The sequence below is a fragment of the Desmodus rotundus genome, chromosome 2 (genome assembly GCF_022682495.2).
Source record: "Desmodus rotundus isolate HL8 chromosome 2, HLdesRot8A.1, whole genome shotgun sequence".
NCBI classification, from domain to species: domain Eukaryota; kingdom Metazoa; phylum Chordata; class Mammalia; order Chiroptera; family Phyllostomidae; genus Desmodus; species Desmodus rotundus.
In genome coordinates, this window is record NC_071388.1 from 205,150,283 (window position 1) to 205,176,616 (window position 26,334).

The following is a 26,334-nucleotide window of genomic DNA, read 5'->3' on the forward strand; positions in this document are numbered from 1 at the left end:
ATGAACCAGGCTGTTTGTCCTCGGAATACAGACTGTGGAGAGCTGAGCTGCAGAGCCATGCAGAGCTGGGGGCGCCCTTCGGGGCCACCCTTTGGGGCCACGTGAAGGCCGAGTAATGTTCACAATGAAATCCAGGCAACGGGAGAGTATGACTCCTCCGGAGGAAGCGAGTCTGCAGAGATGGGAATGGGACAAACAGGTAGAGAGAAACAGGGGCAAGAAATGAAGGGTCCACCAAGGTTGGCCTTACTTCCTGTAGGTCTTTCCTGGGAGTCCCCTATATTCTGACAATAAATCCCCTTTTAAATTGAGCAGATTTGAGTGGGTTGCTGTTCCTTGCATGTGAGCCCTTTGTCTAACTTCTAGGGTCTTTGGAATGCACTCCTTCCAGATTTTAGAAAGGTACTATGAAGAAAGGGTTAACATTACGGTAACATTACCCACTCCCCCAGGGTGTGGGACAAATAGCATTGGTTAATCAAGGAGATTAGCATTACTGCAACAAATTAATGAATATTCACCCAAGTGAGATAACCAGGCTGGACTGGGCCTCACACCAGATCAGGTTCCGACTCCAAACAAGTCACGGAAGGACCGGCTGTCAGAGTGTCCTGCGTTGCAGAACTGCAGATGAAGGCCTGCGGCCTGCGTGGGGAACGTGACCCCCGTCCCCATTCCAAAAGGCAGGATAAAACTGCTCTGGGTGCCTGTGGCTTAGGCGTTTATTACTTCGGAGAAATTTTAAAACTCAAAATGCAAATAGTGTAAATAATGAAAGCCGGCGCTTACAACAAAACTGTCTCTATGTCGTCTTTTAAATCCGAATTAGAAAAGAAACACTGCCTTCGTCTCTTATTTTGTTACGAATCATCACTGTCATTACACAGAATACATGTAAGATAATCAAAGTTTCACTCTCCCGTCAGGTGTTTTATTGGTAAGCGCATGCTGCAGAACACACCTTGAAGATACCTGGTCTTGTTTTTGTCTCGTTCTGCTCTCGCAAAGCGAATTCTGTGCACAGGCGAGGGTGCATATCGCTAATCAAAGGCACGTAGGGTAGCATACCTCTGAATTCAGGTGTGAAATGAAGAGTCTGAAGGAGGGAATTGAGGTAACAAGTTCCACCCTGATTTCTGATTCCGCTTAAGTTGGTGAATTCTCTAGGAGCAGGGGGCTCCAATGCTTTGGTCTTGACTTTCCTCCTTTTTCCATACTGATTATTTGACACACTGGAACAATCCTCTTCAAACAGGTCCCCAAACATTGCGAAACTAAATGCTACCCGTAAACAAAGTATGACGCGTTATAAAATGCTTTTATTTTTATAGCAAACCTCCCCCACATCTCCCTGTGTTCTACCCGGGAGTATGGATTTTAGGTCACTCCTTGGAAAGTGCACGGGCTGTCTGGGCTTTGGAGGCGTCAAGGCCCGGATGTGATTTCATCCCTGCTGCGCACGACCCCGGAGTCCCCCTATCACGCGCGGCCACTTACACAATCACACGACAGAACTAAGGCAAGGCACTCGGCGCACGGGTTTGGCCCAAGGTAAAGACAGCTCTGTTGAAAAGGCACAGCAGCATCAGTAATGAAAAAAGGAAAACCCATCACCGCACCTAGTCTGCTGGGCCGGCAAAGGCAATCCTAGGTTCTGAGCGCGGACAAGGGCCCGGGACCGCCAGTCACTTCCTACAATCTCTGCTGCTCACGCTCCTCGTTCGCAGGTTACCGCACGGAAACGAAAGCGACGCTGTAACACTTAACCTTTACCGCAGCTCCGTGCCCGGCCCCGAGGCTGGAGAGCGGGCCGCCGGGCTTGGGGGGGAGGAAAAGGCGGCCGCCGAAACTACTGAGCGAAAGGCTCGCCCTCAGCCCACGTGAGCTCCGGGGACCCAGGCCGCCCGCTGCAGCGGCGGAGGGCCCCCTGCAGAGGGGACTCGCCAAGTTCCTAGCACGGTTCCTGAGCGGCGGGACACGTTGGAACGCAACTGTCTTCCTTTCCCACCTTTTCCTCAGAAGCACACAAAATGGAACTCGCAAAGGTGACCTCGAGGTCGTGGTCTGGACGCCTGGCTCTCCCACTCCCGGCCGAGGCTAGGCCCTCAAGCCCTCCAAGTCACCGCGGGGCCTAGGGGCGCGAGGAGGCCGACCTCCGGCTGAGACGCCAACACTCCCGGGCCCGACACCGCCCCCGGCAGCCCCTCGTCAGCCCCTCCTCAGGCCGTGCCGCCCACACGGTCCCCTTAGGCCTCCCACGTCCCTCCCGAGAACCCCGGCCGCTAGCTCCACTTACTGCCTAAAGCCCAGACCCCCGCCCCGGCCAAAACTCGAAGAGAACGGTCGCGCCCCACAAAAGTGCCACCGTGTTGGCGCAGGTGTGTCTCCCGCAGGCCCGAGCGTGAGCGATTTCTGGAACGCGCGGACTACTCCTCCCAGGATGCCCCGCGGGAGCACCACCTGTCGCGCGCGGCCTTCTGGGCAATGTAGTTCTTTGCCCGGAGAGTTCGGGGATCGTGGTGGGAGGGCCGCGCTTGCTCCCTGTCAGCTCGTGGGTTCCCAGGTCCGTGGGTCTTCTAGGTCAGCCGGCCACTCACTCAGCCACATTTAAAATGTATACTTACTGTTGTCTGCAGCCCATGCTAGTTGCAGCAGAGTACGCAAAGATCACTTAGTCGTCTGAAATGGCTGATTCCCAGGTTACCTAAACATTGGCAACATTTGTGTAAGGGCTTCAACTTTGCCATGCACATTCAAAGACATTTTCCAGTTATCCCTAGTGAAACATGTCCCACGTAACCTTGACTCTTTAAAATACCCTCAATTTTGTTTATTTTGTCTGCACAGACTCTAAGTGGCATGCACAAGAATACACTAAAAATGCATCAAAATTATCCCTTCTTGCAGACTTGAATACCTTTGGTGGACTGTTCTAATAGCTTATGTAAGTAGGCTCTGCTTCTGGCATCTCCCCGACCCAGCCCAGCCTCCACCCCGGAATGAATGAGGGACACAGGGAGAAGATCCTCTGGACTTGAGCTAAAGGTGGGAGAGAATAGCTGCCACACAGAAGTCCAAGTGAATGTCAGCCCAAGGGAGTTGGCAGGGCAAGAACCAGGGGCAGTGGGCCAGCTAAAAGGCCAAAGGTCTAGAGGAAGAAACGTGTGGGAATAGCCAGTCCTCAGTTCTTAGCCGCCTTCACTCCACCACATCACTCCTTGGTGGCCTCCTTTTCATGACTCCTCCTGACCCCCCAGCATTCTCTCTTGCTGCTTCCCTTTCTGCCCTTTGCTTCTCTGTTGCCGGCCATGCTTCATCCCCCTCATCCAAATAACAGATATTCCTCAAAATCCCATTCCCTGGTCAGTAATAAGCACTGGAAGGTTGGCTCTACCATGCAGGCTGTTCAAACTGGAACAATTGTGGGCAGGGAGGCTGAGACCTCTCCGAACTGAGGGCATCAGCCCTGGAAATTCCAGAGCGTGACTGCGGCAGGGATTACAAGAAGCCAGACAGATCAGGGGGTGGTGCACAAGCTGCTCTGTAGAAGAAAAAGACCCAGAGAAGGACTGGATCAGTTACCCAGGCTGGGGTTTGGTTGTTCCCTGGTATGGAGCGATGAGTTGCTTTTCATTTTCTCATTCATGTATTCATCCATTCTTTAATAAACATTCAGTAAACATCTGTTTTTATTTAATAAGCATCTACTAAGTGGCAGGCACAGAGCTAGATGCTTGAGATTCAATATTAATTGGACTGACATGGGTCCCTAAGTTCATGGTGCTCACTCAACAGTGGAGGAAACTAAGAAAAAGCCAGATGACAGCAACAGTGGTAAGTAACCTGAGGGAAACAACAGAGAAATGTGACGGTAAATGCAAGGATGCAGGCGGGGCTGTCTCTGATGCTGGCCTCAGAGCAGACTTCTTAGAGGATAACTAACCAAGGAGGAGGCATGTGAAGAGCCCAGGAAAGACCCTTTCAGGCTGACAAAACAGCAGTTAAAAGGTCCTGAAATGGGAAAGAAACTGTCCCATTCGAGATGCAGGAAGGAGGCCTTAAATGAGTGGAAACAGCAAATGGAAGCTAGCTGAAGTGGTGGATGGAAGCTGGACTCACCCGCCTTTTGGCCAAGGTGAGGATATTTTATAATTGCAACGGGAAGCCATGCAATGGTCTTATGCAAAAGACAGCATTGTGATTGATGTTTGAAGAGACCCCTCTGGCTTCTGACTGCAGGGCAAGAGTAAAGCAGGAAGACCAGTTTAGGAGGCTGTTCTTGGCGTCCAAGCAAGAGATGATGGAGGAGTGACGTCCGTGGCAGTAGAGAGAGGGACAGACCTGACATGTGTTTTGGAGATAGACAGAACTTGGTCATGTGGTGGCTTTGTAATGTGTCAATGGGGCTGAGCTGAGTTTTGCTTCCCAGATTTTCCTTTCCATGTATGTTTCTAATTAGGGTTAGTCACAGAGACATTTTTGCCTGAAATTGCAAGAGCTGTTTTTGTTTCCTTGCATGTAGCAGTTTGAGATGGACACTTCTGTAGCTCGCACACATTATCGCCTATCTGCAGACTCGCCTCACTGGCATAAAGCAGCAGCTAGACATGCAACTGCCCTTCCTGTCCCTGGCTCTTCCTTCAGCTCCTCCCACACCTGGGACAGGTGTGCATGTAGCTCTGTGAGGAAGAGCACAGAGTTCTCCTGCGGGCCCCCCATGTCATCAAGGTTGGAGGCAGTGAGAAGAGTTCGAGGTTCTAGTCCCTTCTTGTGGATTCCAGTTCATCCCTGTGGGTCCAAGCTCGTCTGTCTCTTCCCTACGGCACACCCACCCACCCTGCTGTCCTGAGGCTCCAGCATAAGTGGTAAAGACTGTTGACAGAGATCCCTTCAACCAGCTCCTCCATGGGTCAAACCCCTAGGACAGATTCCTGACTATTCGTGTCTTTGGGGGTTCCGCTTCTCTGATGGAGCCCTGACTGATACAGATCGAATGGAGGGGCTGTGGGACACTGATAGCTTGTACGTTTTTACTTAAAACTCCAGGTAGATGAACATGGCATTTACTGAACCAGACTGGGAGAGGGAAAAGAGCTCAGGTAGAGTGGGAGTTATTAAATTTTAGGAGCTAGTGAGATAACATTTGAATGCTATCAGAGTATAAGCTGTATGGCCTGAACAAATAAATTAGGACCAGGGGAGCAGCTTTTTAATTGGTACTATAACAAAGAGCTTCCCCAAAGTCTGGGATGTCTGCAGATAAAACAGATTGCTTCAGACATGGGTTCAAGATGGGCCATGTTGGCAAGAGGGGAGGTCCAGGCGATGAATAGGGTACAAAACCGTACTTAATTTTAGGTGGTCTTCTAAAAATTGTTTTCACTAAAAGTTTATATAGTCGTGGGGCCCCCTGCATTCACTGGAACAACACCAAACTTCTAGGCCCCACCCGTGCCAGAAATCCCATGGCGCCTCCCCCAACCCCGCCCTGCCCTGTGTCTGTGGGCCCTGCCCCTGCACACTGTGCTAATCTGGGCCCAGCTTCTTCAGGGCTCGTGATTACTTTTGCAAAAATTGGGATTTTGACCAAGGGTTGGTGTAAGGTAAAAAACCATGGCCCTGGCCTGAAAAACCTGTGATTTCATCGATACTTTTTGATTCCTTATCTATGCTGTGTTACTTAATCTATTTATTAGGCAATCTGTACCCAATGCTATAAACAAGATTCTTTCAAGCCCAAAGTTGCACCTTATTAGTACCTTAACAAATTGAGAGGGGTAGTCATCAGCATTTAAAAAGAGAAAGGAAGAAGGGAAAAGAATGATAATAAAGTAGAAGTGGAAAGAAAAGTCAGGGCGCTGAGGAGGAAGGCACTTACGTGGGAATTTTGTTTCAGATACACAGGCCCCCACTCGTGTACTGATTTCCCTGGGTATGAAAACAAAGGACGGCAAACTGGGGCCAGAAGTCTGACATAAGTGGGCTGGCAGTGCCTCACTCCCTCTGAGCCCTGAGGGGAGAATCCTTCTTGCCTCTTCCTAGCTTCCCGCAGTTCCTTGGCTCCCCCTCTTTCCAGTCTCTCTGATCATGTGGCCTTCTCCTGCGTGCCCCTGTCTTCATGGGGCTGTCTTCCTGCAAGAACACAGCTCACATGGGAATGGGGGGCCACTCTACTCCAGTGTGGCCTTGTCTTAACTAATTCCATGTGCAATGACCTTATTTCCAAGTCAGGTCATATCCTGAGGTCCAGGGGGTTAAGACTTCAACATATCTTTTCTATGGGGTGTGAGGAGGACACAATGTAACTCCTAACAGCCTCTGAAAGCTTCCCTGTGCCTACGGGTAATCCTTCCAGCTTTACCCTTCTCCGCACCCTTCTCCTCTCCACCCCTCCCTGCCTCCCCAGGATCCCACAGCTGACCTGCTGTTTGTCCCTATAGATTAGTTTGCATTTTCTGGAATTCTATATGAGTGGAACTATATAGTATGGACTCTTTTGGGGGGGGCTGGCATATTTTATTCTACAGAATTATTTTGAAATTCATCATTGCTGCTCATACATGAGAAGTTTACCCTTTTTCTATTGCCAAGAAGTGTTCCACAGTACAGAGGAAACACAGCTTCTTTATCCATTCACCTGTGGACAGGTGTCTGTGCTGTTTCCAGTTTTTCATGTGACAAACACAGTTGCGATGGATGGTCATATATAAGCTTCTGTGTGGAAGTTTTCTGCGTTCCTTTATGTGGTGGTCCGTTAGGTGTGGTTACAAGGGGAGACACAGGAGAGGCTCAGAAAAACAAAGTTTATTATCAGCACAGGTCCTCGAGAGGCGAGGGGTGCACGCCACGCAGGGCCACAAGGGCAGCACCAGGGTTGGTCAGGAAGCAGAAGGAGCAGGATACAGGGGGTGGGGCGGGGGGTTGGCCTGTGCCAGGGCCTTCATTGGGGTTTTGTGGAAGGGGAGGCAGGGCAGGAGAAACAGGTCAGGACTGGCTGGTTAGAATGCTTTAGCAGGCTCCCGGTGATAGGGGTGTCTCCTACTTGCTTGTTCCCTGACTCCAGGATAATCAAGGCTGAGGAATATTGTCCCCGGTGGCTCCAGATTGCTTACTTTGCATGTCAAGGGCATGCACTGTGCTGGGCCCTGTGCTGCGTCTAATTCTGGGCGGCCAAGTGTACGATGGGTGCCTGTTTACCTTTCTAAGTCACTGCCACACCACTGTGCAGTCCCCTGGCAGCACACGAGGGGTCCCACTCCTCCACATACGCACCAACATTTGGTATGGGTCATCTTTTCATCTTTAGTCATTCTAATGGGTGTGTAAATTAAATTGTGTTTAATTTGATTTCCTTAATGACTTAAAACATCGAGTATCTTTTTATGTGTCTGCCATGTCTATCTTTTCTTTTTTTCTTTTTGGTAAAATGTCTGCTCAGATTGTTGCTGATTTTTAAAAATTCTTTTTCTTTTGTTTTCACATTATTGAATTTTGAGAATTCTTTATATATTTTAGACATCATAGATGCACCACAAATATTTTCTCCCAGTCGCTAGGTTGTTTTAAATAAAAATATAATTTTAGAAAAACCTCAGATTTATAACAAAATTGCAAACGACAGTTTAAAATTTTCTCACAAACCTGCAACGTTGGGTAGTCAATCTCATCTCACTGTTTCGGAGGCCTTGGAGTGTTCGGAAATGGACAAGACGAGCAGCAGGTCGTGGCTCCCCTGCCAGGGGGGAGTCAGTGGTCAGGGGCGTCCAGTCTTTCCTTGGAACTGGACGTCAGTCTCTAGGCAAAGAGACTTTGGTAGTCTGAGGATAACATCCAGATTTTCCTTTTAGACATACTCCCCAAAAACAGCTTTATTGAACTTGACTTTTCTTTATTTCTCTCTGAGTACTCAGGGCCCAAAAATCATTGCTTAATAATTCTCTTTGCAAACTGGCATTGCAGTACACGGCATGGTCTCCGCCCATTCAAAGATCAGAACTATTCTTGTCTGGGAAACAACCCAGGAAAACATATTATTCACTAAGTTCTTATGAGTAAATCGTTGGCAGTGAGTGGTTTGGGATTTTCGTTCATTTGTTTTTTGTTATGAATACACGCCCTGCCCTGGGGCAGCATTTGTGCCTGTACTTCTTCCGCCTACAGCATCTATCACAGAAGCTTGGAATCCAGGCAGCCGGGTGGCTCTGGGCTGCCGTTCTCCAATGGCTCCTGCGGTGTTGACGGGACTCCTTCTTCTGTGTGTGTGTCTCTTGCTGGCACCTGGCTGTGCCCGGGCTGGCAAGCTGCTGGTGGTTCCCATGGATGGGAGCCACTGGCTTACCATGCGTTCTGCTGTGGAGAGTCTCGTCCTCAGAGGGCACGAGGTGGTCCTGGTCCAGCCGGAGGTGAATCGGAACCTGGAAGTCTCATCCAGGTGCACAGTGAAGACTTACTCCACGTCATACACTCTGGAGGACGTGAACCGCCAGTTCAAGGTTTTCTCTGACTCTCGCTGGAAGACTCGGGGGAGCAATTTGCCTTCTCTGCTAATGGGATCATCCAACCATGCTCTGGACTACTTCTTTTCACGTTGTAGGAGTTTGTTTAATGACAAAAAATTAGTGAAATACATAGAAGACAGTTCTTTTGATGCGGTGTTTCTAGATCCTTTTGATCTGTGTGGCTTAATTGTAGCCAAGTACTTCTCGCTGCCGTCTGTGGTCTTTGCCAGGGGGCTGTTCTGCCACTACCTGGAAGAAGGGGTGCAGTGCCCCAGTCCTCTCTCGTACGTTCCGCAAGGCGTCCTGGGGTTCTCGGACACCATGACCTTCCGGGAGAGGGTGTGGAACCACATCACCCACTTGGAGCAACGATTATTTTGTCGCTATCTTCTCAAAACCGGGTTAGAAGTTGCCTCCGAGATTCTGCAGACAACCGTCACAGTGTATGACCTTGTCAGCCCGGTGTCCATCTGGTTGCTGCGCACTGACTTTGTGTTGGACTATCCCAAACCTGTGATGCCCAACATGGTCTTCGTTGGCGGCATCAACTGCCTCCCGGGAAAGCCTCTGTCCCCGGTGAGTTGCCTGTCCTTCAGCGCGCTCCCCGACAGTCTGGCCTGGGCGGGGAAGAGAAACAGCTTCCTTAGTTTCCATTAGCAACATTTGCAATTCCTGCCTGGTTCGATGAATTACTTTGTGTCAATTCATTTAATTGTGTTGGCAAATTTTATAAGCTGTCCCCTTTGATATGCACTTGGAAAAAATATCGAAAAACAGTAAGAAATCAAACTTTGCTTTGCTAGTCCAGTGCAACCCCCTTAGAAAATTGCTCTTAGCAGTTTTGTATCCATATTATCCAAATTTTTCTGAAATTATTTTACATATATGCAATAGGTCTTGTAAATCCTCACACTTGTGTTTATGACAATGAAATCTGCTATCAGACTGGACATATTGTTCTTTACCTTACCTTGTTTTTTTTTTTCATCTGTTGATAAATCACGGAGTTTTCACAGCCAATACATGCAAATGTGTGGCATTCTTTTTAAGAATTACGTAACACTCTTCATTTTGGATGCACCGTAGTTATTCTAGCAACCAGTATTGATTGATAATTAAGCTTTTTTTCTTTTCTTTTTATAAGTATGACTGTATTAATCATTTTAAAATAAGTTCTTCACATGCATATATTTCCATAGCCTGAGACGTGTAGGGAAGGGAGAGAGGAGGCTGGGGTGTAAGGAATCCTGTGACAGGCGAGAGTTCGCTAGTGGCCAAGAAGACTTTCAGGAATCAGAGGGTGGATCCTGTGGTTTAGAGAAGTTTTCTCCGTGCTGGGCTGAGACAGCTCCTAACTTAGGGATCCTTGACCTTCATAAAAGTTTTGCTACGTGAAACAGCCTGGCTTTTGGAGCTGCTGCATGAGTGAGGCATCGAGGGGTTGAGTCTTATGTTTGATTTGAAGTAAAAGAATATCCTAAAGACATAGAAAAGGAGACCAGGATTCAGCAGAAGTTGCAAATTAGAATTGGAAGGTGACAGTGACCGGGAGGGCCTGATTCTGTGGACAGGACATTGCATGGACGTGTCACTCAATCTTAAGGAGCAAGACAACCCCAGCTGATACAGCCTTGGCTCTCAATTTCACAAAATCCCATTGCAGACTTTTCTCCATTCCTGTGTCCTCCATCCCTCTTCCTTGCCCCTCTCCGATAATTTTTTCTCTCTATTCCACTTTCTTTCTCCACCTCCTTTCTTACCCGTGGTTTTCCTTTCTATGCCACTTCCTCGCTATGAACCCTGTCACCCAGGGGGGCAACCAGGAAGGGCATCCCGCTGGCTGGCTCATGCCCGGTGGTGGGGCGGTGGTTGGTAAGTGAGCAGTGAGGTTGTGCCCAGGGCATGCTCTAAACACTGGAGGGATCAGGAGGCGATGCCACACGGCATTTGAGAGCCTGGGCTCTGGGGCCATCCAGACCTAGGTGCATACCGCCTCCAGCTCTGACACTAGGGGCCATGTAGCCTTTGGTAAAGAAGCACAGGTGCCAAACTAAGTTAAGTAGGGATAAAATAGTACCACCGCACAGAGCTCTTTTTCAGATTAAGAATGATGATGCCTGGTGTGTGGCAAGGAATCCGTGATGGCTGTAATTGGGTGGGAGATATACATTTTCCAACCTCCACAATATTAACATTAACCATAGGATCAGGCTCTTAAAAAAAAAAAAAAAAAGAGCCTGGCCAGGTAGCTCAGTTGGTTAGAGAACTGTCCCAATGTGCCAGGGTTGTGAGTTCAATCCTTGGTCAGGGCACATACAAGAGTCAGCCAATGAGTGCATCAGTAAGTGGGACATCAAAAATCAATATTTCTCTCTCCCTCTTCTCTCTCAAATCAATAAATAAAAAATTTAAAAATGTTTTAAAAAATGTTCAGATGTCAATATTGTCCTCTTTTTGGGAGCCTCCAAGAATCATCTAGCCCTCAGATGTCTGGACTGTCCCTTAGGGGTATTTACCAATTCATTTTAACAAAGGCTAACACAGGTTGGCATTATTCCAAGCCCCCTCTGCAGGTAAAGGAACTGAGGCACAGAGAGGTCGAGTGACTTGCCTGTGGTCATGCCTCTGGGATGTGGGAAGACAGGATTTGAACCCAGACATTCTTTTTTTTTCTAATTGAGATGTAATTCATACCACAACTTTCACCCTTTATAAATATACAATCCAGTGGTCTTTAGTATACTCATGAATACAAGCAACATCGCTTCTCTCTAATTCCAGTGCGTCCCCCCGCCCCATACACACACTCTAAAATGAAAGCCCATGCCCACTGGCTGTAACCCGCCCCACCCCCCGGCCGCCCCCAAAACTATGAGTCTACTTCCTGTCTCTACGTATTTGCCTATTCTGGACATTTTGCACAAATGGGATCATGTACTATGTAGTCCTTAGTGACTGACTTCTCGCACTTGGTGTTCGAAGTCTACAGGTTTTGTAACATGTGTAGGTTCTTCGTTTTTCTCATGGCTGAATAGTATTCCATTGCATGGCTAGATTATATGTTGCTCATCCATCCGTCCGTCCATGCACACTGGGCTGTTTGCATGTTTGGTTCTGGCAAATATGCTGCTGTGAGCATTCGTGTCCAATAAACCCAACATTCTGACTTCAGAGCCCTTGCGCCTAACCTTGCACTTGGCTGCCTCCCTCTGTTGACTGGAGACTTTTCAGGAAATGTCCTGCCTGTGGCCTTTTGGGAAGTTATACGCTGTGAAATTTGCCAAGTGTGTGTTTGGCTTACATCTTGTGGCCTCTGATCATTCAGTGGATATGACATTTGTTGGTTGTGTGGTGTTACACAATAACATACAGTTGACTCTCCTTTTTTTGTTAGTTAACACACAAGGTTGTTTATTGAACAAATATCTATTGAGAGCCTTCTGTGTGTGTGGCTTGTCAGCCAATGGGGGGGGCAGACATTAACCAGTTACAAATTATGAAACATGCTTTGGAAGAAAAGTCAAGGGAGTGAAGAAAACTGGTACCAGGGGGCCTGGCTGGGTGGGGAGGAGAGACCTTGAGGAGCTGGGGGAAGAGAGTGCCGAGCAGAGAAGACAGCGGCAGGGTGCAGCATGAAGCCAAGTATCGCGAGGACTTTGATCTTTGGAACCTAGACATGGTGTTCACCCTCCACCCCGTGTCCTAGGGTTATTTTGCCATCGTAAATGCAGGTGAGTGGAAGTCCTACTTTACGTCTCTTCTGAGTAGTTCCTTTGTTATGGTTGCTGAGTGGCCCGTGCTTGCCCCATTTCTCCTGGCCACCGGAACCACCACGCAGGCAGATGGAACCCCTCCAGATGCAATGTTCTTTGAAAGAACCTGCTGGGCTGTACCTGCCCTGGAGGGGTGGACCTGCACTGTGCTCCCTTTGTGACCATTTTGGGTCTTCTTATTGTCTAGACAGACCCAAATCAGGGTGCGGCCCCCTTCCTGGCGCTGATCATTGTAGGGCGAAAACCCTGCTGCCACCTCTCCCTGCCCCGGGGAGGCTGGGATAAATTTGCATCTTGGCTGCATTCTGGGGCCCAGCCCTGTACTTAGCCTGGTCCCTTCCATCCTGTTCCTCAGGCTTCTTCACGTTTCCGGGGCCCAGCGTGCCTCCGAGCCAGCAGGCATGGGTTAGTACGCGACTCTGTGTGCCAAGTCACTGTGCGTGACTGGCACTGGGCAAGTCCGTTCTAGCCATGCTGGGGACCGCCTCTCACTCGGACAGCCTGGTTCCCACATCCCGTGCCCTTTTGACCCTCCCTCGGCAACGTGATAGATCAAGCAGGATTGACATGACCCTCTCTGCCTGGGTTTCAGTTGAGAGACCCCCGGACAGGGAGCTGGGTCACGCCCCTGGCTGGGTGGCAGGGCTGGAAGCAGATGCCCAGCCTTCAGACTCCCACCTGAGGCTCTCGCTGAATGCTGTTCAGGCTGGTACTTCTCAGACCCTGTTTCTGAAAGACAAGGGTGAGATTCCATGCTCACAGTGGCATTGACTGGCTTTTCCCAAAAAAGAGCACATGGTTCTTTCTTTCTTTTTTATTTTTTGCTGTTTAATATTTATTTATTTATATTGATTATGCTATTACAGTTGTTCCAATTTTCCCTCCTTTGCCCACCTCCACCCAGCACCGCCCCCACTCCCTCCAGCGATCCCCCCTCCTTAGTTCATGTCCATGGGTCATGTGCATAAATTCTTTGGCTACTCCACTTCCTATACTTGCTCTTAACATCCTCCTGCCTATTCTGTCCCTACCAGTTTGTACTTCTTCATCCCTTCACCTTTTCCCCCATTCTCCCCCAGACTTCCGTCCCCGCTGGCCCCCATCCCAATATTCTCCATATCTATGATTCTGTTTCTGTTTTGCTTATTTGCATATTAGATTCCATTGTTGATAGTTATTTATTTATTGCCTTTTTAATGTTCATAGTTTTGATCTTCTTTTTCTTAAATAAGTCCCTTCAACATTTCATATAACAAGGGCTTGGTGAGGATGAGCTCCTTTAGCTTTACTGTGTCTGGGAAGCACTTTATCTGCCCTTTTATTATAAATGATAGCTTTGCTGGGTAGAGTAATCTAGGTTGTAGGTCCTTGCTTTTCATCACTTTGAATACTGCTTGCCAATCCCTTCTAGCCTGCTAAGTTTCTTTGGAGACATCAGCTGACCATCTTATGGGAACTCCCCTGTAGGTAACTAATTGCATCTCTCTTGCTGCTTCTAAGATTCTCTCTTTATCTTTAACCTTTGGCATTTCAGTTATGATGTGTCCTGGTGTGCTCCTCTTTGTGTCCATCTTGTTTGGGACTCTCTGTGCTTCTTGGACTTGTATGTGTATTTCCTTCACCAAATTAGGGAAGTTCTTACAATATTTTTTTCAAATAGGTTTCTAATTTCTTGCTCTTTCTCTTCTCCTTCTTGCGCCCCTATGATGCAAATGTTGGAACATTTGAAGTTGTCCCAGAGGTTCCTTACACTATTCTTGATTTTTTGGATTCTTTTTCTTCTTGCTGTACTGATTGGATGTCTTTTCCTTCCTTATGTTCCAAATCATTGATTTGATTCTTGGCTTCATCCACTCCACTGTTGATTCCCTGTAAATTGTTCTTTATTTCAGTTAGTATATCCTTCATTGCTGCCTGGGTATTTTTTATGCTGTTGAAGTACCCAGTGAGTTCCTTGAGCATCCTTATAACCAGTTTTGAACTCTGCATCTGACAGGTTGTTTATCTCCATTTTGTTTAGTTCTTTTTCTGGAGTTTTGTTCTGTTCTTTCATTTGGGCCATGGTCTTTGTCTCCTCATGTTGGCAGCCTCCCTGTTTCTGTTTCTATGTATTAGGTAGAGCTGCTATGACTCCCTGTCTTGGTAGAGTGGCTTAATGTAGTAGGTGTCCTGTAGAGTCCAGTGGCACTCTGGACTTCCAAGCCGGGTACTCGAGGTGTGCCCTCTGTGTGGGCTGAGTACGCCCTCCTCTTGTAGATAAGTCTTGATTGCTGTCAGCAGGTCAATTGAAGGGATTTGCCCAGGCCAGACAGCTGGTGGGACTGGCTGTGGCCCCTGGCTAGCAACCACCTTCTTCCGTGGCTTATGGAGGTGGTTGGGTGGTGCTCCAACGTGGCCTATAACTGTCTCCTGGGTGCACAGGCTCTGGGGTTTCCCAGGTGGTGCAGGCCAAGGTCACCCTCCACCTGCCTTCTGTCTGGGGCCCCTTGGCATAAGTTGTAAAGTGATCTGCAGATGGCCGTTGCTTGTGCCAGGCCTGGGGCCACTCAGTGAGAGGAACGGGGCTGGGCTCAGCTGTTGCTGGTTGGAGCAGATTTAGAGGGTTTGAAGCCTGCACCTAGCTCAGCCCTTCATGTGGAAAAGCCACTGTTACCAGGGTGTTGCTTGGGTGGGTCGGTAAGTTAGATGTGGTAGGCCCTTAGGTGATCGTCAGGGCGGGGCCTACCGTGTGAGCTGGGTGGGTGGAATTTCAGATATGGTGCCTGAGAATCCTGCTGTTTCTTCCACCCTCCCAACTCCCACTGGTTTTTTACAGCCAGGAGATATGGGGACTTATCTTCCTGGCACTGGAACCCTGGGCTGGGTGATCTGGTGTGGGGCTGGGATCCCACGCTCCCAGGATATCACTCTGTTTTATAACCACCGCACGTGGGTTTGGAACCAGCTTGTTCAGCATCTCCGCATCTCCGCCCCTCCTACCGGTCCAGAAGAATGTGGTTTCTTTAATTCCTTCGTTGTCAGACTCCCATACAGCTCGATTTTCTGACAGTTCTGAGTGATGTTTGGTCTATATTCTAGTTGTAATTTTGCTGTGGTTGTGCAAAGAGGCGAGCCACGTTTACCTACGCCTCCATCTGGACCAGAAGTTCTAGCACATGGTTCTTTAAATATTCTACTTCATGTGTGAACCCTGACAACTTAAAAAAACAAAGAAGAAAATGAAATGTGAGAATAAAGGCCAATCAAAAGCAAGTTCATTCATTCAGCAAACTTGTACTGACTGCCTACTGTGTGCCAGGTGTTGTTCTGGACACTGGGCATACAGCCGAGAACAAGATGAATCATCCCTGCCCTCGAAGTTCGGCTGATCTAGAAATAGCCAATTTTATTTTTCCTTCTGAAGCTACGTAAGCTACCAAAAAAAGTCCTTTCCTGGGCAGCAGGCCTCGGTTGCTCATCTGTAGAAGGGTGGTCAGCTGGAGGTTAGTACTGCATGAAATGATGGATGAGTATTAGGGTTGAACTGTGCTCCCCCAAAAAGATATGTTGAAGTCCTAACACCCAGAACCTCACAACACGACCGTATTTGGAAATACGGTCTTTGCCGATGTAATTAGTTACGTGAAATGAGGTCAGTAGGGCGGGCCCCGGTTCAACAGGACCCACTAGTGCCTTTATCTGAAGGGGAAATTTGGACACAGGTGGGCACACAGGGAGGACACCATGTGATGATGGAGGCAGACAAGGGGCGGTGGTCTGCAAACCCAGGGACTCCGAAGATGGCCAGCTAGGCACCAGGAGCTGGGAGCAAGCCTGGCACAGGTTCCCCCTCAAAGTCCTCGGGAGGAACCGGCCCAGCTGACCCCTGGATGTCAGCCTCCCAGCCTGCAGAGCTGCAGCGGGAATTAACCTCTGTTTCCCAGGCCACCCAGAGTGTGGTGCTTTGTTACAGTGGCCCTAGGAAAAGAAGACAACAGGAAATTGTTTGAGAAGCTGAACGTGTCAGGGTCCTGATGGGGAAGCCACCTTCTCGTGGCGACTGCTGACTGGTCAAGTCACCTCCATCAAATACTCTGTCAGCTGATGCCTTCCCATCATTTCTTGTTTCTGCATTTTCTTCTCTTCTTCATTTCCACCTCCTCTTCTGTCCCCTTCATCCCTCCTATAGTTCTTGCATTCGCAGGGCAGGGCCATGAGATGTTTTAGGGGTGCTCTTAACCCCCCAAGTGCCCCTTAGTTCAGGCCACATAGAACCTGGCTGTCTGGCCAGACCCAGAGGGAGCCCCTCCAAGGGACCTATGCTCAGCTCATACTCACAACCCCTGGGGGGAGGTCCTGATGCCACCCCAAGTGACAGGTGCAGCAGTGCAGGTGAGGGGCGGTGGGGCTCCAGAATGCGTGCTCTTCGCCACCAAGTGGGAACTGCGGCATCGGCACCTTTGTTAGAATTCGATTCTGTCTTTGATGTAACAGAAACCCCCTATAACAGCGGCACAACCATGCGGGTTGGAAGCCTAGAAAGTTCTATCAGACTCTTCTCTGCCTACCTTTTAATCTGGCCGCCGCCATGCCGACGAGGATTTGGAGTGAGCAGCGCCTCTGTGTTGTTCAAATCTCGAACAGGGCTCTGTTCCTGCTTTCTTGCCGCTCTGAGCCCCAGGGGCCTCTCCAAGTTGTCCTCAAACCGGAGAGACAGGCATTTTGGTGCGGACCAAGAGAGAAACCCAGAAGCTCAGGCAGAAGCTAAGAAGCACAGTTGGCTCACATTATCTGTGTGCTTAAAAATAGTTAAATATTAATCTAGGTTGTTGCAAAATTCAGAGTGAGGAGAGGCGGGTGGGGCAGGGTGGGGAACGTAGCCAAAAGTCCTATTGCTTAGGGAGTGTATATTATGTATTCTTGTTGCTACCTGTATTGCACATCAGGATGGCCTGCATCCTGCGTGCATTTCAGGGCATTTCTGCAGGGGTGTTCCTCTTAGCGCTTTCGGGTGTGGTTCTGGGCGACAAGCTGCTGGTGGTCCCCCAGGATGGAAGCCACTGGCTCAGTATGAAGGACATAGTTGAGGTGCTCAGTGACAGGGGCCACGACATCGTGGTGCTTGTGCCAGAAGTCAATTTGCTCCTGAAGGAATCCACACGCTACAGCAGGAAAACCTACGCGGTGCCGTTCGATCCGGAGGAGCTGCAGCAGCGTTTCCGCACCTTCGGGAACCAGCAATTCGCTGGGAGGTCGCTCCTGAATGCCAGCCAGGTGGAGTACAGGAACAACATGGTTCTCATGCACATGGTCTTCGCCAGCTGCCAGAGCCTCCTGAAGGACTCGGCCACCCTGAATTTCCTCAGGGACAGCAAGTTCAATGCCCTTTTCACCGACCCGGCCATGCCCTGCGGGGTGATCCTGGCTGAGTACCTGGGCCTGCCCTCCGTGTACCTGTTCAGGGGCTTCCCGTGTTCCCTGGAGCACACGTTCAGCCGCAGCCCGAACCCCGTGTCCTACATTCCCAGGTGCTACACCCAGTTCTCAGACCGGATGACCTTCTTCCAACGGGTGGCCAACTTCCTCGTTAACTACTTGGAGAGCTTTCTATTTTACTGTCTATATTCAGAGTACGAAGACTTGGCCTCAGGGCTCCTCAAGAGAGATGTGCACTTGCCCTCCTTGTATCAGAAGGTTTCCATTTGGCTGTTAAGATACGACTTTGTGTTCGAGTATCCCAGGCCGGTCCTGCCCAACATGGTCTTCATTGGGGGGATCAACTGTAAGAAGAGGGGAGTCCTGTCTCAGGTTGGTGGCTTTATTTCTTTGCGACGGTGCTGTTCCATCACCCTTTGCTTCCTTCATTTGTTTGGCTCCTCCAGCGGCTGTCAACCGGGAGGGCTACCTGGAATGGGGTGCCTGGCTTGGAGTCGGTGGGGAGGGAACCCTGAGGCCAAGCTTTTGAGTAATGCAGAGGCTTCAAATGAAGACAGGGCTCTCGCCTGGCAACAGCAGGAGATAGCTTTAGCTAGGTAGTCAGGGGACAGCCACAGAATCACGGATGAGCCTTAGAAGTCTCCAGGCCAAATCCTACCCTTACCTGTTGAAGAAGCAGGAGAAGTCTTTCCCAAGAGGACACAGAGCTAAGAGAACAATCCAGGCCAAAACCTGTTCTCCCAACTCCATGTCATGCTTTTTCTGCCGGCCCTAAACCAGGGCTCAGCAAACTACAACCATTGAACCAAATCAGCCCAGAGGCCTGTGGCTATTTGGGCCAGAGCTAAGAATGGTTTTTATGTTTTTAAAAGGATATTAAAAACAACAATAAGAAATACGGGACAGAGGTGTACGTGGCTCACTATGTCTACAGAGTTACAATCTAACACTTTACGGAGAAAGTATGTTGACCTCTGACTTCAGGCAGGTGTCTGTGGGTACCCTTAGACACAGCGGGAAGAAGGCCAGGCACTGCTGTGGAAAATGAAACTTGTGAGGCTCCAGGGGTCCCTCCCTTGTCCCCATTGCATCAGTAGAGTAAGAGGTCTAAGGCTTGGATTTGAACCCGGCTGTGTGGCCGAGGTAGGTGGCTTACCTCTGAGCATTTGTCTCTCCCTGTATGACGTGGGAAGCCTCAGGATGTTGCGGTGGTGGGCAGGGAAGACCAAGTTCACAGGAGACTTGGGACACTTAATGTGACGCAAATAGGACAGGGCCGCTTAAGCTGCAATCATGGGATGCAGGCCTGCAGACGGGGTCGTCCAACTCTGTCACGTAAAGGGGCAAACTGGTGCCGCTCTCTGTGTGCGTTGCCCAAGGTCAAGGCCGCAGCAGTTGCAGAGGCAAGATAAGTCCCCTCTCCGTGACACTCTCCTGCCGGAGGTCACCTGTTGGCCTGCAAGTAGCAGCCTCAAGCAGGGAAGAAAGAACGTTGAATGGTGGGTCAGCGGGTCTGGCTGGCCTCCTGTTGGCCACGTAGCCCTGGACTTCTGCCTCCTTGTCTGAAAGCGGGGCCAGCGCCATCTGCTTGCCCCTGCCAGGGTTGTGTGAGGGTCACGTGGGCAGCACGTAAAAGTGCATGGGGCGGGGGGGATGAGCGAGAGAGTGTGCACTTGTGGGCTGTCAGAGGAAACTGCACCCTACCCGCTCCCCTCTGCACCTTAGCGCAGTCCAGGCTGACAGTCCAGTTTCTCTCTGTGAGGTGATGAAACCAGGTTTTGTTTAAAAAAAGATTTTATTTATTTCCTTTTAGACAGAGGGGAAGGGAGGGAGAAAGAGAGGGAGAGAAACATCAATGTGTGTGGTTGCCTCTGGTGTGCCCCTTACTGGGGACCTGGCCAGCAACCCAGGCATGTGCCCTGATTGGGAATCGAACTGGCAACCCTTCGGTTCCCAGGCTTGTGATCAATCCACTGAGCCACACCAGCCAGGGCGACAACGTGATTTTCTTGCAAGAGTCGGGGGAGCATTTCCCCAGAAAACTAGATCTCCGTTCCTCACTACTAGCTCTTCTGTTCCCGAGTTTTCTCCTTTGGTGTTGCAGAATCATCTAGATAGTGGTTCTCAAGTGGGGGTGATTTCACCCCTCGCAAGATAATCCCTGAGGACATTTTTGCTGCCAAATCTGGGAGGTGACACCATCATCTAGTAAGTAAAGTCTAGGGATGCTGTTAAAAATCCTACAAAACACAAGAAACACCCACCCAGTTAATCCCAACAGAGAATGGCCTGGCCCCGAATGTCAATAAGCACTGAAATTGAGTAATGCTGATCTGAATAAATTCCAAGTGAGTATCCGTGACTTCTACGCAGCAGGGCGGGAGCCGGGTGGTGAGAGGGCAGCAAGCACCCTTTGCCCACCCCTGAGTCACCTCTTCCCCCTATGGGGGTGTCTCCAAGCAGATCACACTCAGGCTAAAATCTCAACACGGTCAGCTGAGCTGAGGATTGAATTCTAAGCAAGTCAGGGGAACCAACCCCCCAAAATGCCAAGTCATGCTTAACAGGCACTTTCAGACACACGTGACCCGAGCCAATGTCTACAATTCCTATAGCGGCTCGCTTCTCTTTCCCAACCCCGAGTTTACCTTTATGACTGGTTATCTTGGAGATGAACAGACGCGTGGAACACTGTCTCGGCAAGGATTTTGTTACAAAATGTTTGTCCATCGGGCGGTGAAGTGCTGGCATGAGCAAGGTTAAAAAATAAAAAGGACTCAACACAAGTATCTGAAACACTAGAAACTAGGCTGGTTAATAATTCAGATAACTCGAGGAGAATGAAATTAAATGGATTATTTTATATTAAGATAAAACTCATCTACCATGCAATTCATTTAAAGTTCACGATTCGACGGTTTCTCATGTCGTCACGGAGTTGTGCAACTGTGTCCACAATCACTTTTAGAAGATTTTCCATCACCCCCTGCCCGCTAACACACACAAAAGTACCAATTAGCAGTTACTCCTGACTCCCGCTTCTCCTCACCCTCTGGCCACCACTAATCAGCTTCCTGTCTCTTTGGATTTACCTATCCAAAGGTATGCTGATCGTTTCATACAAATTGAATCGTATAGTAATGGGACTGACTTTTTGTCACTCAGCATAATGTTTCCAAGGTTCATCATGTTGTAGCCTTATTTTTTATTACCCAGTGGTATTTCGTGCCATGGATATACCACACTTTGTGTATCGACTCATCAGCCGATGGACATTGGAGTTATTTCCACTCTCCCCAGGGCCTCTGCAGCTTTGGTTCAGTTCCTCCCCTTTCATGAGCAGGCTCCCGATGGGACTCCCCGGGTCCAGCCTGACCTACTAAGTCATCATGTACTTCTGCGTGAGGGGGACGTTTCAGGAATGCAAAGCCAAACCTACCGCACCCACCTCAGTGGCTGCCCCAGTCTGTAGGGGAAAGCTCAGGCCCCCAGCTTAGCCCATGAGGCTCATGGAATTGGGTCCCCCTCAAAAGAGTCCTGAGCCCCCAGCACCTGAGAATATGACCTTCTTTGGAAACAATCTTTGCAGAGGTAATCAAGTTAGTATCAGGTCATTAAGGGGGCCCCAGTATAACGAATGTCCTTATAAAGAGGGGGAAATTCGGATACAGAGAGAGACACATCAGAGGCAGATGGCGCGAACACATGCAGGGAGAAGATGGGCATGGGGCTGGAGGGATGCATCTGTAAGCTGCGGAAGACCAAGAGCTGCAGGCAAACACCAGGAGCTGAGAGAGGCAAAGAAAGACTCCCCACACTCCCCAGAGCCTTCAAGGGAGCATTCCTGATCTGGGCTGTGCTCTCCAGAGTATGAGGCAACACACTTCTCTCTTGTTCTCAGTCCCCCAGTCTGGGCACTCCGTGTCAGCAGCCCTAGGAAGTGAGCGCACCCTTGGTGTGCAGCCTCCTGCTTCCTGTGATTGCCCATGGCTCCCTGAATTTCCCGAGTCATTTACTCTCTTATTGATGAGGATGCTTCCTGCCCTTTCCACGCCTCTGTGCAGGGGTCCGTGGGGACATCAAAGCATTTGAGAATGAGTTTCAGGGGTGTGAGGTGGCACCAGCTGTGGCTTGCCCACATGCAAAGAGCCATCCGAATGGGTGCTGGGAAAGGCAGTCTCCCCGGGGCCACATAATAATGGGGCCTGGGTGTGGGAGTCTTCCCCACCAGGAGCCTGTGCTGCCTAATCACCTGGTGCAGGCAAGTCTTTCCTGTTTCAGGCTCGAAGAAAGCTCCTTTGTCTTTGCTGGAAGCTGGTGGGTCGCTTGGCACCTGGCCAACCCCACTGTTATATCTACCCTCCAGGGGGAGGGGCCAGGGCCTTCCCACTGCAGCACAGTGTGGGTGTGGGCAGGTGAGCTGTTCTGTGTCCGCCGTCGGAGACACCTGCTGGCCGCGGGGGGTCGCTGCTGAAGCTGTCTCACTCTCCCGTATAAGAACAGTCTGTTGCATCCACTGCCAGACCACGCTGTGTTCTTCTTGGTGACTCCGGTGGCAAGATGCAGAGGGCAGAGGTGTTGGGCCTTCTTTCCCTGGCGGCTGGCAGAGCAGCGGTCTCCACTATCCTCAGTGCAGCTGCAGTCCTGCCCTGGCATTGGTACCGGTGCCCTGACAGTTTGGTGCTATGAGCAGGTTGCCGAGGAAACACGCCCTGGCATGGAGGACACGTGTGCGCCTCTTGGCCTCACCGCCCCACGGTGGTGCTGGCTGCCGGGGGAGATCAGCTGACTGAGGTGCTGGCCACCTTCTGGCCACGTGGAGATGCAGCAGCTGTACATAACCTGCCTGTTAACAGACAGGAGCAGGAGCAATGGGCGAGGGCAGAAGGAGGGGTAGGGGAGGTGGGGGCTAAGGAGACTCTACCTGGGCCTTTGGCCACCCTTCTGCTCCTGAGTCATTTGGTGTCCCCTTGTTCCCCTTCAGTTTCTGCCTGTTTTTTCTTTCTGTCTAGCACCTTCAGACAGCTTAAAATTTTGGGGAGGAGTGTAAAAATTTATGATGATTACTTGGCAGAGCGCTGGTCTGGTAAGGGCTACTGCTGTATTACCAGAAGACAGAAATGCTTGTGGGTGAAGTAAATATTTTTTGCCATGTTAAAAATCCCAGTGAGATTTTGTTTGACTTTGTATTAAATCTATACCTTACTCTGGGACAAAATCAAGAGCCTTCCGATGTTAAACCTTCCCATCCAGGACACCGCGTGCCTCCTCATCTACTCTGTCTAGATTTATTTAGATCTCCCATCGGAGCAGAGGAAACAGCACCATCACCACCAGGTCCCTAGGTGGCCCCACGTTCCTGCTTGGTTGACAGCATCTTGTCAGGTTGGGTTGTGACCACAGAGCTGGTGACCACAGTGACGAAAGTTAGAATGGTGGCCCTGGGATACGTGCCCTGTGACAGTGTCCAGTGCAGTGACAGCCACACAAGGGACAGAGCCTACTGAGTTCTTCACAGAAAGAAGGTAATCTGGCTCCAGTGGCTTGCCGCTTCTGCCAGTGACAAGGCGGCGGCAAGAATCCTTGAGGGCAGCTGCTCTTGCTAATAGTAATAACAGCGGCTGCAGCGCCAGTAGCAAACTGAGGTCGCACCTTCCCAGATATTGGCTCCGTTCGCCCTCGTGCTTCTAACGTGGGGTGTGAGCAGTCTAGGGCCGGCATACTCAAGTAATGTTGCATGGCTTTTTGTAGAGGTGAGTGGGGGTGGGGGTGGGGACAGAAATGGTAGGATTTCACCCGTGAGTGGGGGACAGAAATGGAGCCTTGGGGAAGACATACGGTTATGTCCCAGACAGAAAGAGGATCAGAAAAAGAGAGCAGAGCAGTTGCTTTCGGAGGGGCCAGGATCCTGGACTCAGAACCTACGAGACAGGGTGGGACCTAACCCTGCCCACACTGCGGCGGCCGGTGTCACATGGGCAGTGTCTTGGTGTGTGTGCAGATGCCCAGGGTGGACTCTGTTGGGGGGTCATTTCCTTCCAAAGGGACGCCTCAGCCTCGCTAGTCATGGCAGCCTGAGCCTGGATGTCGGTATGGTGGAAACCAAGGATGGACAAGAGCCCACTCACACCGTCCCCAGGGTGAACAGGACAAGGAGATGGCAGCTGAGCTCATGTGGGAGTCCCTTGCTGGAACAGGCCTGGCCTCACAGGCACGTGACCCCAGGAGGACCCCAAGCATTGGGCAGCCCATCCTGTTCTGGAGGAATCCATTCTCATGAGGACTTAGGGCTGTGAATGACCTTGGAGAAAAGCCTGAACATACCCTGCAGGATGTACGAAAGGCCTGCATTAAGGTGCATCTCACTCCCTGAAACCGAGTAGCGAAGGACTGGTACCCACGGCAGCCCAGAGGAGAGGAATTCAGACAGAGCCTAGCCTGAGGCGAGGTGGCAGCTCCCTCCTGTCCTGTGGAGCACAGGCCCAGGGAGGAAGGCGCTTTCCGACCCCACCGTGTCACTGCTCACTTGTGCTGTGGATAACCTAAACTCCTATTCCCGGAAGTGGGCGGGGAACTCTCAACAAGCCCTGCGTTGTCTTTTCCAAGACTTGAGCTCAGGGTCCCTCCAGATGTTGCCACAGTCGACAGCTGCTCACGTAGGCTCTTCCCTGCACATTGCAGAGATGTCCTTGTGTGGAAGAGGGACAAAACCAGGGAGCCAGGCCCTCTTCCCCGTGGCAGGAAGCTGTCTTGGCCATGTGACATATACTTGCTGGGTGTGTTCTGTGTTACCCGCCAGAGGAAGGAAAGAGTTTTAAGAGTTCTCGAATAAGGGCACATCCAGCAGCAAGGTTCTGGTTGGGGACCGGGCACCGGGGACCCCTCGGAGCTCAGTCACAGCCCTGGAGAGCCTGGTTCACAGAGGAGCGGGCGGTGAAGAGTTGAGATGGACATCCACAGCCTTGTTTGGGAAATTGAATGAGAAACAAGGAGAGTGAACTAGAAAGTTCCCTGGAGAGAGCAGCAAAACTCCGATGAACTTCTCCAAAGTAAGGGAGATTGTTATCTCCCTAGGGAAAGTAGAAGGGTGAAGGACAAGGACAAACTCATTCTGTAATGATTAACGTAAGCAGCCCAACCTTCCAGGGAGGTGCCCTTCAGTTAATTGGCTGGATGGCAGGATAAGACAAAGAAAACACATCGAGACACAGTCGGAGCTGAAAAGTCAGCTGCTTGTGCGTCTACAGAGATGGCTGCAGGGCCCCCCATTCCCCTGCCTGCGTTCACGGGGCTGCTGCTCTTCCTGTCTGCTGGGCCCTGGGCTGAGGGCGGGAAGGTGCTGGTGGTCCCCATGGAAGGCAGCCACTGGCTCAGCATGCGGGAGGCCGTGCAGGAGCTCCACGCTAGAGGGCACCAAATAGTGGTCCTTTCCCCGGAGGTGACTTTGCACATCAAGAAGGAAGACTTTTTCACCCTGAAAACCTATGCCATTCCGTTCACCCAGGATGAATTTCAGTACATCATGCTGGGCCAGAGTCACCTGATTTTTGAAAGAGTACATTATCTAAAAACATTTTGGAAATCTATGGCAGTTTTGAAAAATGTGTCTCTTGCCTTTTATAAGTCTTGTGAGGAGCTGGTGCATCACAAGGACCTGATCCGGCAATTGAACGCCAGTGCCTTCGACGTGGTTTTGACGGACCCCGTCTACCCCTGCGGGGCAGTGCTGGCTCAGTACCTGTCCCTTCCTGCTGTGTTTTTTTTGCGTGCCATTCCATGTGACTTTGATTATGAGGGCACCCAGTGCCCAAACCCTTCTTCATATATTCCCAGGTTATTGACAAGGCATTCGGATCACATGACATTCCTGCAAAGGGTCAAGAACATGCTCTACCCTCTGGTCGTGAAGTACCCTTGCCACATTTCTTTATCTCCTTACGTGAGCCTGGCCTCTGAGCTTCTGCAGAGACAGGTGTCGCTGGTGGACATTTTCGGCTACGCATCCCTGTGGCTGTTCAGAGCAGACTTTGTGTTGGACTACCCCAGGCCGGTCATGCCCAACATGGTCTTCATTGGAGGCATCAACTGTGCCCACAGGAAGCCACTGTCTCAGGTCTGTATCTGTGCTTATATGCAACCCGTGTGTCGGGCAAGGCGCGCTTTGTTTTTTAAATTCCAAGTGCTGACGTACCCACCCATCGTTTCTGTGGGTTTCTACCTCTCGTTCTCCCTCTAAGTCTTTGGGGAGATAAATCATTCCGGTGGCGTCACTAGTGCGGTGAAGGTTTGTGATGCTCAGTAAGAGGAGCGAGAGGTGGGATGAAGTTCTGTCGTAGGGTGTGATCCACGTGATTGTGCTTTGGCGAAGGTACCGTCTTTATGGTTGTGCAGTTTTCGCCAGCTGGGCAGGAGTGGAGACACTGAGTCGTGAGCTGGTGCATCAGGGAGATTTTGCTGGTGGGTGTTGAGTGGACGGGGGAAAGAATGAGCACATGGCCTTTGTTGACAAACCCTTGGGAGTGATTCTTCCTCAAAGGGGACTGCGGAGAAATGTAATTCAAGCCACATACGTTATTCAAAACTTGTTTGTAGGCATGTTTAAAGAAAAGCAAAAAGAATCTTAATTTTAATATACTTTTGTAGCCAAA

At 50.2% G+C, this 26,334-nt stretch overlaps 2 protein-coding genes across 7 annotated transcripts in view; one reads left to right on the forward strand and one right to left on the reverse strand.

Moving 5' to 3' along the window:
* USP40 (ubiquitin specific peptidase 40) overlaps positions 1–2,426 on the reverse strand; it is a 66,036-nt gene extending 63,610 nt beyond the window's left edge. For 3 of the 4 annotated variants that reach the window (XM_071220745.1, XM_045198052.3, XM_053919230.1), the window contains exons 1-2: positions 2,297–2,426; positions 1,069–1,281 (exon numbers count right to left, since the gene is read on the reverse strand). In XM_071220745.1, coding sequence (XP_071076846.1) covers positions 1,069–1,267 — 199 coding nt within the window. In that variant the 5' untranslated portion in view covers positions 1,268–1,281; positions 2,297–2,426. The other variant, XM_045198051.3, reaches the window with a different exon arrangement.
* Positions 2,427–8,167: 5,741 nt separating this feature from the next.
* LOC112307765 (UDP-glucuronosyltransferase 1A6) overlaps positions 8,168–26,334 on the forward strand; it is a 46,309-nt gene continuing 28,142 nt past the window's right edge. Inside the window, exon 1 of one of the 3 annotated variants that reach the window (XM_045198282.3) lies at positions 8,168–9,074. In XM_045198282.3, coding sequence (XP_045054217.2) covers positions 8,220–9,074 — 855 coding nt within the window. In that variant the 5' untranslated portion in view covers positions 8,168–8,219. Of the gene's footprint in view, positions 9,075–17,174; positions 18,059–24,883; positions 25,800–26,334 lie in introns of those variants that run through there. The other 2 variants (XM_024563907.3, XM_045198281.3) reach the window with 2 other exon arrangements.